The 15,957-nt window shown below is 44.1% G+C and overlaps 1 protein-coding gene across 2 annotated transcripts in view; it reads left to right on the top strand.

Moving 5' to 3' along the window:
* The window catches only part of LOC140468017 (adhesion G protein-coupled receptor E3-like), an 87,433-nt gene extending 77,270 nt beyond the window's left edge, over nucleotides 1–10,163 (top strand). The window contains exons 15-17 of one of the 2 annotated variants that reach the window (XM_072564166.1): nucleotides 4,662–4,830; nucleotides 5,746–5,838; nucleotides 9,979–10,163. In XM_072564166.1, coding sequence (XP_072420267.1) covers nucleotides 4,662–4,830; nucleotides 5,746–5,838; nucleotides 9,979–10,011 — 295 coding nt within the window. In that variant the 3' untranslated portion in view covers nucleotides 10,012–10,163. Of the gene's footprint in view, nucleotides 1–4,661; nucleotides 4,831–5,745; nucleotides 6,904–9,978 lie in introns of those variants that run through there. The other variant, XM_072564165.1, reaches the window with a different exon arrangement.
* Nucleotides 10,164–15,957: the final 5,794 nt, after the last annotated feature.

Raw genomic sequence — 15,957 nt, 5'->3', positions numbered from 1 at the left:
GGATGAGTGACATAGGTAGAAAGAGGGCTAAGATCCTGCAACAAGAAATTAGGGAGTTAGGTAGCACATTGAAAAGCAGGAGCTCAGAGGTTTGACATCTCTGGATTTCTCCCAGTGCCATGTGCCAGGAATACATGGATAAAGCTGATGAATAAAGCAGGGGCAGCACAATGGCTCAATGGTTAGCACTGCTGCCTCACAGCGTCAGGGACCTGGGTTCGATCCCAGCCTCAGGCAACTGTTGTTGTGGAGTTTGCACATTATCCCCGTGTCAGCGTGGGTTTCTGTGGGTGCTCCGGTTTCCTCCCACAGTCCAAAGATGTGCAGGTTAGCTGGATTGGCCATGCTAAGTTGCCCATAGTGTGCAGGGATGTGTAGGTTAGGTGCATTAGCCAGAAGTAAATATATGGTAGGGGAATGGTTGGGTTACCCTTCGGAGGGATTCTATTTGGAATTGTTGAGCCGAAGGGCCAGTTTCTGCACGCTAGGGGATTCTAATTCTAATGTATGGCCTAAGAATTGAGGTCTATACATTCCTAATCAATGGGTTCATTTCTCGGAATACTTGAACCTGCTTGTGTTTTACCCATAACCCTTGATTCCTCTCCACATCAAGAATCCAGTCTGACAGATTAAACCTGATCTGAAATGGGACCAGTAGGGGGATTTACTCTGCTGTTGGTGGGAGCTAAGTTAATTTGGCAGTGAGATGAAATATGGAAAGGAGGAACAATAGAGAGTGATGCACAACTAAAGTAGTCTGGAGCAATGCCACAGGGGTGGGTAGCTAATAAGGCGGGTTTGCTCAGATATGGTAAGGCATCCCATGAGGCCTGACAGTGAAAAACTCTCCAAAAGATTCAACACAACTCACACTTGGGCCCATGAAACTGAATCTGTAAAGTCACTGTAACACAAACTATTTTTACGCTTACTGTGACATGCTTTTCCAACATTCCCAAGACTTTAGGGACTATTTTACTGAACTACATCCCTCTGTTAGCCTCCATTCAATGTTCTGCAGTCACTACATTCAGCAAACTCCAGTTTCCTTGCTTCGTTTCTGGAATGCAGGTTCAATAGTTGAAGGCCACTAGATGGAGTTCGTAGGGCACATAGTCTCAACCCACTTCTTACAAACTCACCATTGGGGTGGATCATCAGAACCTAGTGTCCAGTGCATGGCCTATCTCAAACATGGCAGTTATTCTCAATTCTTTATCTCTAAACAATCTGCCATGAACTGCATTCTATACCTTCTTTGTTGCATAGAGCTCTGAACGGGTTGCTACAGAATTGCACGCAGTAATTGCCACCCAGTGCAATTTTGTTCGGAGTAAAGATGGACCTTGTGGGAGACAGACTTGTGGTTAATGTACTCCAAACAGGCTGTGTAACAATGTAGCTCAGCTTCATGTAATCTGCAAATGCTTAGAGTATTACAACGAGGCTTCATTTTGTTTAGACACCTCTACTCTTCTAGATGGACCAGTAACTTCAATTCCTAATCCATATTTTAGTCTTAAAGGAACTCACGCACAACATGGTGACAATAGGGGAATAACAGTAGTGGCCAGCATTGTTTTCAAATGTGCCGACTAAGATAAACAGGGCCTTCAGGAAAAACAAGAGATAAACTGTGGTGGTAACGCAAATAAACTTAAAAATAAATATATAAATGCTTGCTTCACAAACTTTGTGAAAACATTCAACTCTGAAGAATATTTCAGAGAATGATACATAAAACATTTCAGAAGATCCATAGGAGCAGGCGTGCAGCTCCCAGGCAGTGGCATAGCTCCATAGCAACACAACGGGCTATGGAAACAGTCCTGAGTCCAAGCTGATTCAGTCTGAACTGACTGGACATTGACAGCTGCGTATGTGCCCAAGCCAACTTCCCTTGGGAAAACTCAAACAAAGCAAGAATTCACGCTGAAGGGGAAGTAACTTTGTTTGAAAGTTACATATCCTATTGGGCATTGCTGCTAGAGAATATAGAGGCAGGTCTGGGAAACATTAAACATAAATGGCCATCAGAAAACAAAACACATATTGCAAGAATGAAGAGCCACAGTAAATGGCTAACCGCCAAAGCAGATAAGCAGAGCGTAATTTTAAGAATTATATGATTCTGATCTGACAAAAATATTTTAAGAGACAAGAAAAATGCAATGGAAGTCTTAGCAAAGTCACAAGTCAAACGATAGTCCAACAGACCAGACCTGCAAATAGTTTCTACAAGTCTTTCAAGTCATAAATGCCAAACCATACATTATCTCCTGGTTTACAGAACGCACATAACAAAAAAAAACTATTGTTGAGGGATTTGTGAGAGCCAATGCTCATTGTGCAGGGTATGAGTGGGACTGGACAGAACATCAGATAAGCCAACCCAAGTTGTGGTTAGCTTATGCATATCATATTTATAGCACAGAGGAAAACCAATCAACCCATTATCCTGTGCCAGCCAAAAAGAGTAGACCAGCCTAATCCCACTTTGCAATGTTTGGACCCTAGCTTTGGACATTTGGAAACTTAAGAGCATATCCAAGTACTTTGAAATGCAATGATGGTCTCTACTTTTTAACCATGCTTTCAACAGTGGGTTTTACACTCCCACTTCCCTCTGGGTGAAAACAGTTCCACCCAATCTCCCTCTAATCCTCATTAAATGCTTTTAATCCATGTTTTTTAGATATTAGCCTCTCTCTCTAAAGGAAACCGGTCTATATCAGTAAAGGGAAGGCCTGAGTACCAACCTCTTATTGTTGGGAATCAATGCTACCACCAATCCCCCTCCTTATGTGAGGCTTCCGAAGAGTTAAGGCTAAACCATGAATAAAAGGCACTGATCTTAGATAGCAGAAAGTGAGGACTGCAGATGTTGGAGATAAGAGCTGAAAAATGTGTTGCTGGAAAAGCGCAGCAGGTCAGGCAGCATCAAAGGAGCAGGAGAATCGACATTTCAGGCATAAGCCCTCCTGAAGAAGGGCTTATGCCTGAAACGTCGATTCTCCTGCTCCTTTGATGCTGCCTGACCTGCTGCGCTTTTCCAGCAACACATTTTTCAGCACTGATCTTAGATATACAGGTTACATTAATTGTTAGTTATATTAACTGTAGCTAGCAAGAGGAAATTAAGATACGTGTATCTAGAAACCAGGTGAGACTCCTATCTGCCTATATTGCTCGAACTCCCCAATCCTGCATCTCGTGGTTGCATTATATATTGAAGTGATCAGAGTTCCATCTTATTTCATAGGTTAATCCTTACATAGCTGCTATCTTATCCAACAAATTGTTCCCAACCGTTTTAGGCTGATCTTATATATGTGCCCAATCAGCCCTTGGCTGAAATGCTTGTCTTATGAGCGGTGGTTGACCAATATTCACTGGAGTTTCGAAGAATGAGAGATGATCTTATGGAAACATATCCAATAAGATATAAGGGATTTGGGGTGGAAACTGAGAGGATGTTTAAGCACTTAATGCAGTAAGGATGATTTTTTTGAGTTGGTAGAATGCAGAGAGTCCAGAACTATGAGCAGCAACCAGGAGAGTGGGCTTTAGATCACAATCAGATCAGCCATGTTTTTGTTGAATGACAGAGTGGGCTGCAGGGGTGGAATAGCCTCTCCCACAAGTTGTGTGTTTCTATCTTCTTTTTTCTGCTTTAACACATAAAGGGAATTTCAAATTATGTTGCTATCACTTTGAGGTAAAATCACATGCTTAACCCAGAATCTTCAGACAGATGTTAAGAGCCTGTCAACAGTTGTTAAGAGATGCTCACAGATGTTCAGAGGAAGCGTGGGGCCTGTAGCAGAAGGAAGAGTTTTGTTGTTTTCATTAAATCACTTCCTTGTGAAATCTGAGTCCAGTGGGGAACCAATCTATCCTGTAAAAATGTGGTCACTTGGGTAACTTACAATAGAAAGTATGACTCCCATGGAACTGTGACCTCAGCAATTGATGGATGGCTCCAGGAGAACAGAGATTCTGTAGAAAACATGATGCAGGTGAGTCATAGGAGGATCATAGGAGAAATAGGCCATTCAGCCCCTTGAGTCTGCTCTGCCCTTCCAGATCATGAATCATCATCCAGCTCCATGCCAGTTTTACTAGGCCCTCCCATATCTCTTTATGCCTCTAGTTTCTAGATATCTATCAAGCCCTGCCTTGAATATACTCAAGACTGAGCCTTCTGGTGGAGAAATTCAAAAGATTCACCAGCCTGTGATTCCAAAAATACCTGCTATCTCAGTCCCATATTCTGAAACTGTCCCCCTTGGTTGGAGGCCATACCTCTCCTCTCCCACAATCAGCCAGAGTGAATATCCTTTCTGTAGTGACATTTAAGAATTTTATAAGTGTGACTGAGACAGTCAAGAGTGAAGGGTGATTGTTGCGTATTCTGTAATACAAGTATATTAACAAGTGTGTTAAGATTTCTGCAATCACAAAATGTCTTCACTCATGCTTGTAGTTGCTTTCTAGTAGTGTCTTTGCTCTGAATTAACCCAGGATTAATTAATTAAGCACGATGAGCATAGGTCAGTTAGCAGACTGTCCTATTCAAATAAAAAAAGATTGAGCACTACAGTAATAAATTTGTTCCTTAACCATAGAGTTACACCATGTTTTTGTTTTCCTCATAGGACAATGACATTTAAAGTCTTTGCACAGGTGTTTGTCCTGGGATGTGCCTGGATCCTTGGCTTGTTTCATTTTGGGAAAGGAACTCTTGTGATGGCCTATTTATTCACCATCGTCAACAGTTTCCAGGGCACCTTCATCTTCATCATTCTCTGTGTTTTGAATAAACAGGTATTGAATTTCATCACAGAATTAAAAATCACACAACCCCAGGTTATTGTCCAACAGGTTTATTTGGAAGCACTAGCCTTTGGAGCACTGCTCCTTCATCAGGTGGTAGTGGAACCAAAAGCTAGTGCTTCCAAATAAACCTGCTGCACTATAACCTGGTATTGTGTGATTTTTAACTTTGTATATGCTAGTCCAACACCGGCATCTCCAAATTATCGTCACAAAATGATTACAATATAACGGGGCCATTCGGCCTAACTGGCCTGCACTGGTTCCATGCCCTGGACCCAATCTATTGCCTTTTCCCCATATCCCTGCACACCATTTCTATCCAAATAACCATCCAATGCCCCTGTTGAATATCTAAATTGAACCTCCCTCCTTCTCATTTCCAAGCAGAGCATTTCATACCCTCACTACTCGCTGAGGGGACAGATTTATTTTTCTCACACCATCCCTGCTTTATTTGCACATCACTTTAAATCAATTACCTCTCCTTCTTGTTCTTCTTATGAGTGGGAGCAGCTTGTCCCTATTAACTCTGTGCAGCCCACTCATGATTTTGAAAACCTGTATAAGATCTCCTCTCAGCCTCCAAGGAAAGCATTCCCAACGTTTTCCATCCATCCTTATCACTGAAGTTCCTCTTCACTGGAACTTGTTCTAAATCGTATCTGCAAACTTTCTCCACCGTGTTCACACTTCCCTGTAACGTTGCACCCAGAACTGTAAACAGTACTCCAGCTGAGGTCAAACAAGAGTCTCATACACTTAACATAGCAAGGCATTACAGAACATAAGGTCGTTGTTTGATGTTTTACTTCCTCATCGCGAGAGACAGGAATGATTTTGTGGTTAAGTTGCCAAGGATCTCTAATTTTATACAATTTCTCTGCTGTGTCTGCTGGACAAAAGGTGAGGAAAGAATACCTTCAGTGCTTCAGTGGAGTGAGGAAAACAAGTTTATGGTCGGAATCAGAGAGTGCAAGTGTGGTGACAGCAACACAGGTGAGTCAAGGTGAATTGGAACCACCCTGTGCTGCAGCTGAGGAGTCATTGTTCGATTTAGCTTTGTTGATAGCACTGTTGCTTTTGAGTCAAAATAGTTAAGGTTAGTCCCACTCCAAAATCTCAAGTGTTTACAGTCATTGGGATGTACGGCACAGAAACAGACCCTTCAGTCCAACTCATCCATGCTGACCAGACAAGCTAGACTGGTCTAGTTCCAGAACACATCAGATGGCCTCCTTCTTTAAAGACTGCAATTTCCCTTCCCACGTGGTTGAAGAGACCCTCCAACAAATCTCATCCTTGTCCCGCACCTGTGCCCTCAGACCCCACCTCTCCAACCGTAACAAGGACAGAACCCTCCTGGTGCTCACTTTCCACCCTACCAACCTTCGCGTAAACCACATCATCCGCCGACATTTCCGCCACCTCCAAACGGACTCCACCACCAGGGATATATTTCCCTTCCCACCCATTTCTGCTTTCCACAAAGACCGTTCCCTCCGTGACTACCTGGTCAGGTCCACGCCCCCCCTACAACCCACCCTCCCATCCTGGCACCTTCCCCGCCACCGCAAGAATTACAAAACCTACGCCCACACCTCCCCCCTCATGTCTATCCAAAGACCCAAAGGAGCCTTCCACATTCGTCAAATTTTCACCTGCACCTCCACCAATGTCATTTATTGTATCCGTTGCGCCTGATGTAGGCTCCTTCACATTGGGGAGACTGGATGCCTTCTTGCAGAGTGCTTTAGGAAACTTCTCCGGGACACCCACACGAATCAATCCTAACAATCTGTGGCCCAACATTTCAACACCCCCTCCCACTCTGCCGCTGATATATAAGTCCTGGGCCTCCTTCACCGCTGCTCCCTCACCACCCGCGCCTGGAGGAAGTACACCTCATCTTGAGCCTCAGAACACTTCAACCCCAGGACATCAATGTGGAGTTCACCAGTTTCCTCATTTCCCCTTCCCCCACCTCATCCCAGTTCCAACCTTCCAGCTCAGCACTGCCCTCATGACCTGTCCTACCTGCCTATCTTCCTTCCCACCTATCCACTCCACCCTCCTCTCTGACCTATCACCTCCATCCCCACCCCCATCCACCTATTGTACTCTTGGCTCCCTTCTCCCCAGCCCCACCCCCCTCCCATTTATCTTTCCACCCCGGAGGCTCCCTGCCTTCATTCCTGATTAAGGGCTTTTACCTGAAATGTCGATTTTCCTGCTCCTCGGATGCTGCCTGACAGGCTGTGCTTTTCCAGCACCACTCTAATCTAAACTCTGATCTCCAGCGTCTCACTTTTGCCTAGACCCTGTAAACCCTTTCTATTCTTCTACCCATTCAGATGCTTTTTAAATGTTGTAATACTACCAGCCTCCAACATTTCCTCTCCCAGCTTATATATGCACAACCCTCTGTGTGAAAAGGTTGCCCCTTGGGTCCCTTTCATACCTTTTCCCCTCTCACCCTAAACCTTATGCCCTCTAGTTTTGGACTCCTCCACCCTGGGAATAAGACCTTGACTATCCACACCCTTCATGATTTTATGAACCCAGTTTTTTGTTCCCAGTGAGATACTGAGGCAGTGTCACATTCTCACAGGTTTAGATGGGACTTAACATCTCATGTGGATATGAAAGATCCGAGAAGTGTTTTTTTTCCAAAAAGCTCCACCTTGTAACGTGGCTGACTCAATTAATTTTCTGAAAAGCATTTAAAAAAGGGTCAGGTCATCCTGTTATATCTAGAACAACTCTTTGTGTGTAGAATGGCCGCTGTGATTCGTACAGGACAGTGGTGACTACACCTCGAAGGCACTTTATTGACAGTGACAATAGATGTGAGGCTGGAAGAACCCAGCAGGTCAGACAGCATCCGAGGAGCAGGAAAGTCACATATTGAGCTCCTTGGATGCTGTCTGACCTGCTGGGCTTTTCCAGCTTCACATTTCTTGAGTCGGACTTCAAGCATCTGCAGTCCTTCCTGTCTCCTCATTGACAGTGAGCTGCTTTGGGATGCCCTGAGATGGTGAGGAATGTGATATGAACCCAAACCTTTCTTACCTGTTTGCTGTCCAAGAGCTGGAGCAAGCTCCTCAACAAATTGTCATAAAATCAGATTTCAGCTCAAAAGACTTTTAGATAAGTATGTGAATAAGAAAGGTTCGGAGGGATATGAGCCAAGCACAGGCAGGTGAGACAAGTTTAATTGGAATGATGATCGGTATGGACTGATTGGACCGAAGGGTCTGTTTCCATGCTGTATGATTCAATGATTCTAACTGACTAAGTCATCTCATTTTCACTTGGTCAATGAATGTTGAATGTGATGCAAATAAAGGTTTTGCTCCTTTTCGAGTTGTACCACATGATCTCTGTGTCAAGCCAGATCATCCCTTGGTTCACCTTGTCTGTCGGCCCTGAGCCCCTTCTAAGTAGGAGCTGGCCATAAATTAGTAACCATTATTTACTGAGTTAATAAATAACTTGGGATTAACTAGATAGTGCTACCAAGCCAAGCAGACTCAGTTTGAAAGAGCAAACTCAGAAGGCCATAAGAAATAGGAACAGGAGTTGGCCATTTGGTCCCTCGAGCCTGTTGCGTCATTCTGTGAGATCATAACTGATCCAACATTCCTAGTACACTTTCTTGCCCTTTCCCTATAATTCTTAATTCTCCAACTGATCAAGAATTTATCTCAACCTTAAATATATAGAAGGAGTTCACCTCCGTAGCTCTCTGAGAGACTTGTAACCCTCTGAGAGAAGAAATTACTCCACAACTCAGTCTTAAATTGGCACTCTTTTATTCTGAGACGTTGCCCTCTGGTCCTAGACTCTCCCATGACGGGAGGTATTCTCTCAGCATTGACCCTGTCAAGCCCCTTAAGAATCCGACATGTTTCGATGTGGTCACCTCTCATTCTTCTAAATTTCAGTGAGTAGACCCCCAGCCTATTTCGCCTTTGTTCATAAGCCAATCTTTCCACACCGGATATCATCCTTCTCAGGACTGTCTCTGAATCAATAATATCTGTCCTTAAATAAGAGGACCAAAACAGCTCACAGGTATGAGAAAGTGAGGACTGCAAATGCTGGAGATCAGGATCAAGGCTGGTGCTGGAAAAGCACAGCAGGTCAGGCAGCATCCAAGGAGCAGCAGAAGAGCCCTTCATCAGGAATGAGGCTTATGAGCCAAGGAGGGTGGAAAAATAAATGAGAGGGGGTGGCACTCCACTCCTCTCGGCTCACAGCCTTATTCCTGATGTAGGGCTCTTGCCCGAAACGTCGATTCTCCTGCTCCTCAGATGCTGCCTGACCTGCTATGCTCACAGGTATGGTCTCACCAGGGTATAGATTTTTTACAGCATGGAGAAAGACCCTTCTGCCCATTGTGTTCACACGTGTCAACAACTATCTATCTGTTCTAATGCCATTTTCCAGCATTTAGCCTGTAAGCTGTGGTATTTCAAGTGTTTTATCCAGGTACTTCTTAAATGTCTTGATGGTTTCTGCTTCTACCACTCTTCAGTACACAAGCAGGAGGCTGGAAGAACATGATTACCCACCACCCTCTGGTTGAAAAAAGCACTTACTGAAAGTTGCAGGCCCCTGCCTGAAAACTAAATAGGCTTTGGACCTATTTACTGAAGGGATATGCTTCTCCTTCCCTAAGGAAAAGACCCAAGTTTACCCAGCATTTCTTCAAAGCCGAATAGCTTGTTTCAAGCCAATTTTTGATTTGGAAGTCTGAGTCCCATTTCCTGATCCTGTAATGTGGTGGTGGCTACAATCATAGCATTGATTATCCAGAGGATCTTTTCAGGACTGAAGGAGGTCATCAGGTCCCTTTGGCCTGTGCTGTTCCCATGAAAGAGCTGTCCAGTTATCCTCATACTCCCATGGCCCTTTCTTTCCCTTTTCAAATATTTACGTGACACCATTTTTGTTTGTTACAACTGAATCTGCTTCCACTGTCCTATTAAGTGAAGCATTCGAGATCCCAGTATCTTGCTGGCTGCCATCAATTCTCCTCCGCTCTCCCCAGATCTTGAGCAATTTATCTGCAACTTTTGTTCACTTTGTTCATTCAGTCATTAATGAGTGTAACAAATTTCTTTTGCCTTTCAGAGAGAGATGAGTGCTGTGGAATCGAAAGTGTAATGGAGTGTCACAATACACGATTGTGCAGATAACACAGCTCTCATTTCCTGTGATTGTACCGATAGGGGGGAACTTGTCAATTATTTCAGCGGATATCTACGTGAACAGACATCGCTTTCACAGGGTTTCTGGCAAGGCCCAATGCAACATGGCTGTAGGAGTGGGGTGGGGGTGGGGGGGTTGGGGAGCCATTGCAGACGGCAGAAACATTAACCGCACTGTCAGTCTTTTTCAGGGAAGCAGAGAAAGGCTTTCATTCAGCACACTGAGCCTCTTCTATCGCTCATGAACTGATCTGTATCTTAACTCCTTCCATTGAACGTGTAACCTTTTGCACTGTTGGCCAGTAAAAAAAACAATTTGCTGTCACATTTGGAATGCTGAATTGAACTGACATGTGTTACTTTCTGTGGGGGAGGGTTTCACATTTTCCATTGCCTCTTTTTGAGTTTCTAATATTTCTAATACTCTTCTAAATGAGCTTCCTCTGTTTTTAAACCCCTGACCCCTTGTCTGAGGCTCCCCTCCACCAGCTATCTCTCCACTAGCTCATGATATCATCTCAGAAGTCTAAAATCTCAGTTAAATCACACCTATCGGGTATCGGGGAGGCGATGGCCTAATGATATTCATAGAATCATCGAATCCCTACAGTATGGAAACAGACCATTTTGGTCCAGCAAGTCGACACCAACCCTCCGAAGAGTAACCCACCCAGACCCATTCCCCGACCCTGTTACTCCACATTTACCCCTGACTAATGCACCTGACCTACACATCCCTGAACACTATTGGCAATTTAGCACAGCCCATTCACCTAACCTGCACGTCTTTCACTGTTAATCCAGGAAACTCAATTAGTGTTCCAGGGACCCGGGTTCAAATCCCATCATGGCAGCCAGTGGAATTTAAATTTTATAACAAGAAGAACTAAGAATCTACTGATGACAATGAAACCATTGTCAATTCTCAGAAAAACCCACCTGATCCATTAATGCCCCTTCAGGGAGGGAAATCAGCCATCCTTACCCAGTTTGAGACAAAAAGGCTGCAAATGCCGGATTTGAGGATAGACAAGCAAGAGGCTGGAAGCATCAGGAGGTGGAGAAGTCAGTGTTTCGGGTATAAACCCTTCTTCAGGACTCCACCTCCTGATGTTGCCTGGCTTGCTGTGTCCTTCTAGCGTCCTGCCTACCTGGACTGGTCTTCATGTGACTCCAGACCCACAGCAATGTGGTTGACTCTCAATTGCCCTCTGAAATGGCCTAGCAAGCCATTCGGTTGTACCAACACTACAGAGTCTCAGAGAAATGAAACTAGATGGATCACTTGGCATCAATCTAGGCACCAGAAAAGGCAACGTCAGAAACAGCCCTGTCAACGCTGCCAAGTCCTCCTTACTAACATCTGGAGGCGAGTGCCACAATTGGGAAACGTGTCTCACAGACTAACCAAGCGACTGTCTTACTCACAGAATCATACCTCACAGTCAATGTCCCAGACACCACCATCACCATACCTGGATATTTCCTATTCCATTGGCAGTAGAGACCAGCAGGGGTGGCTGCACAATGGGATACAGTGGGGAGGGAGTTGCCCTGGAGTCATCAACATTGACTCCAGACCCCAAAAAGTCTCATGGCTTCAGATTAAACATGGGCCATCAACAGCAGCAGAATTGTTCTCCAGCAATCCAAGATGGAGGACGGGAATTCCAGGAGCAGCAATTACTGTTTTATATGCTGTTGAATTTCTTTAGAACTTTGGAGAAAAAAGGTCAAAACAACAGCACTTTTAAAAGGGAGAACAACAGACAAATGAAGCACATCCCCCTTTCAAACAAGTATGCTGTTTTGGAAAATGTAGGGGGTGATGGATTCTCGGGAACATAGCACGAACAGCCGGGTTTCTGGTCAGTGCAGGAGAGAGAGAGAGAGAGAGAAAAGAAACCCATACTGCTAACTGACAGAGTTAGCAGTTACTGCCTTTGCTGTTTGAATTCATGTATCGCTGGATATCAGAGTGCATCTGGGAAAATTAAAAAACATTGAAATTTACAACTGATCTTGGAGGACCCTGTTGGGAGAGGTCACAGCACAGAAAAAGATAAGTGGATGCTTTAAACAAGGCCTTAAAATAAGTCTGCAGTAGTGAGTAGAGTGGGTTCTTGATTATATGTTTCACTGAGCTATGTCTCTTGATTAAATTTAAAATATAAGCCATAAGTATTAATTTAACCTGGAGCAGTGTTTTGTAGAGGAATGAGACAGTGTTATTTTCTGGGTCTGTAGATTGAAAGAAGCAGAGTGATATGCTCTTTTTGTCAGATGTGGGAGTTTAGGCAGAGTTTACGGGTTATTGAGGATTATATCTGCAATTAGTGCCATTGATTGTGAATCCTATCAGATTGAATGGATCAGTTGGAGAGGCAGTTAGAGGCAATGAGGAATTTACAAGAGCAAGGGAGTGTGATGGATGGCAGTTATAAGAAGGGAGAAAAGCTGCAGATACAGTCACATAGATGGGTTAACTCCAGGAAAGGTAAGAGAAGTAGGCAGGTAGGGCACGAGTTTTCTATGGCTATCCCCCTTTCAAACAAGTATGCTGTTTTGGAAAATGTAGGGGGTGATGGATTCTCGGGAACATAGCACGAACAGCCGAGTTTCTGGTATTGAGACTGGCTCTAATGTAATGAGAAGTATATTGGGTTCTAAGTAATCAATTGTCTTAAGGGACTCTCCAGTCCGAGGTACAGACAGATGTGTCTGTGGCCAGCAGCGCAAAATCAGAATGGTGTGTTGCTTCCTTGGTGCCAGGATTAAGGATGTCTCAGAGAGGGTGCAGAATGTTCTCACGGGGGAGAGAGGCCAGCAGGAGATCATTGTACACATTGGAACTTTTGACAAAGAAAGGGAAAGGTTGAGATTCTGAAAGGAGATTACAGAAAGTTAGGCAGAAATTTTAAAAGGAGGTCCTCGAGAGTAGCAATATCTGGATTACTCCCAGTGTTACAAGCTAGTGAGGGCAGGAATAGGAGGATAGAGCAGATGAATGCATGGCTGAGGAGCTGGTGTATGGGAGAAGGATTCACATTTTGGATCATTTGAAGCTGTTTTTGGGTAGAAGTGACCTGCACAAGAAGGACAGATTACACCTAAATTGGAAGGGGACTAATATACTGGCAGGGAGATTTGCTGGAGCTGCTCGGGAGGATTTCAACTAGTATATTCCTGTTAGGGTGAAAGGAAAGGTTGGTAGGTTTTGGGAATGCTGGATGACTAAAGAAATTGAGGTTTTGGTCAAGAAAAAGAAGGAAGCATATGTCAGGTATAGACAGGATAGATCGAGTGAATCCTTAGAGGAGTACAAAGACTGCAGGAGTATACTTAAGAGCGAAGTCAGGAGGGCAAAACGGGGACATGAGATACTGTTGACAAATATAGTTTAGGAGAATCCAAATGGTTTTTACAAATACATTAAGGACAAAAGGGTAACTAGGGAGAGAACAGGACCCCTCAAAGATCAGCAAAGCAGCCTTTGTGTGGATCCACAGGAGATGGGGGGAGATACTAAACGAGTATTTTGCATCAGTATTTACTGTGGAAAATGACGTGAAAGATATAGAATGTAGGGAAATAGAGGGTGACATCTTGAAAAATGTCTATATTACAGAGGAGGAAGTGCTGGCTGTCTTGAAATGCATAAAATGCATAAATCCCCAGGACCTGATCAGGTGTACCCTAGAACTCTGTGGGAAGCTAGGGAAGTGATTGCTGGACCTCTTACTGAGGTATTTGTATCATCGATAGACACAGGTGACGTTCCTTTAGACTGGAGGTTGGCTAACGTGGTGCTATTGATTAAGAAAGGTCGTAAGGAAATTATAGACCAGTGAACCTGACATCGGTTGTTGGAGGGAATCCTGAGGGACAGGATGTTCACGTATTTGGAAGGGCATGGACTGATTAGGGATAGTCAACATGGCTTTGTGTGTAGGAAATCATATCTCATAATCTTGATTGGGTTTTTTGAAGAAGTAACAAAGACGATTGATGAGGGCAGAACAGTAGACGTGATCTATCTGGACTTCAGTAACGCATTCAACAAGGTTCCCCATGGGAGATTGATTAGCAAGGTTAGATCTCATGGAATACAGGGAGAAGTAGCCCTTTGAATACAGAACTGGCTCAAAGGTAGAAGAGAGGTTGGTGGAGGATTGTTTTTCAGACTGAAGGCCTGTGACCAGTGGAGTCCCACTAGGATTGGTGTTGGGTCCACTACTTTTCATCATTTATATAAATGATTTGGATGTAAGCATAAGAGGTATGGTTAGTAATTTTGCAGATGCCACCAAAATTGACGACTTAGTTGACAGCGAAGAAGGCTATCTCAGATTACAAAAGGATCTTGATCAGATGGACCAGTGGACTGAGAAGTAGCAGATGGAGTTTAATTTAGATAAATATGAGGTGTTGCATTTTGGGAAAGCAAATCTTAGCAGGACTTATGCACTTAATGGTAAGGTCCTCGGGAGTGTTGCTGAACAAAGAGACCTTTGACTGCAGGTTCATAGTTCCTTGAAAGTGGAGTCACAGGTAGATAGGATAGTGAAGAAGGCGTTTGGTCTGCTTTCCTTCATTGGTCAGAGTATTGAGTACAAGCGTTGGGAGGTCATGTTGTGGCTGTACAGGGCATTGGTTAGGCCACTGTTGGAATATTGCATGCACTTCTGGTTTCTTTCCTATCAGAAAGATGTTGTGAAACTTGAAAGGGTTCTGAAAAAATTTACAAGGATGTTGCAAAGGTTGGAGGATTTGATCTATAGACAGAGATTGATCAGGCTGGGACTCCTGGAGCTTCGGAGGCTGAGTGGTGACCTTGTAGAGGTTTACAAAATCATGAGAGGCATGGATAGGATAAATAGACAAAGTCTTTTCCCTGGGGTGGGGGAGTCCAGAACTGGAGGGGTAGGTTTAGGTGAGAGGGGAAGAATATTAAAGAGACCAAAGGGGCAAATGTTTTCACGAAAAGGATGGTACGTGTATGTAATGAGCTGCCAGATGAAGTGGTGGAGGCTAGTACAATTTCAACATTTAAGAATAGGTATATGAATAGGAAGGGCTTGGAGGGACATGGGCCAGGTGCTGGCAGGTGGGACTAGATTGGGTTGGGACATCTGGTCAGCGTGGATGAGTTGGACTGAAGGGTCTGTTTCCATGCTGTGCATCTCTGACTCTATGACAATCTATAACCTCATGGCCCAGCATATCCCCCACTCAACCATTGCCATCAAGCCAGGGGATCAACCCTGGTTCAATGCAGAGTGCAGGAGGGCATGCCAAGAGCAGCATCAGGCATACTTGAAGATGTACTGGTGAAGCTACCAAACAGGACTACTTGCACACCAAACAGTATAAGCAGCAAGTGATAGAGCTAAACGATTCCACAACCATCCAGTCAGAGCTAAGCTCTGCAATCTTGCCACATCCAATGGTGGTGACAGTTACATAACTCACTGGAAGAGAAGGCTCCACAAGTAACCTCATCCTAAATGATAGACGAACCCAGTCCATCAATGCAAAAGATAAGGCTGAAACATTTTCAGGAATCTTCAGCCAGAAATGCTGAGTGGATGATCCAACACAGCCTCCTGCAGTAATCCCCAGCATTACAGATACCAGTCTTCAACCAATTTGATTCACTCCATATGATACCAAGAAACGATTGAAGGCACTGGATACTGCAAATGATTGCACAATGTTCAACACCCCAATCGCAACTCCTCAGACTGAGGCGGTTCATGTTCAAATGCAACAAACTCTGAACCTTGATTAGCTGGGGAAGTGGGTGAAGTAAATGGCAAATGGGGTTTAATAAAGATAAGTGTGAGGTCTTGCATTTTGGAAAGTCAAATCAAGGTAGGAGTTTCATGGTGAATGGTAGGCC

The sequence above is a fragment of the Chiloscyllium punctatum genome, chromosome 46 (genome assembly GCF_047496795.1).
Source record: "Chiloscyllium punctatum isolate Juve2018m chromosome 46, sChiPun1.3, whole genome shotgun sequence".
NCBI classification, from domain to species: Eukaryota; Metazoa; Chordata; class Chondrichthyes; order Orectolobiformes; family Hemiscylliidae; genus Chiloscyllium; species Chiloscyllium punctatum.
This window is presented reverse-complemented; position numbering and strand designations above follow the sequence as displayed.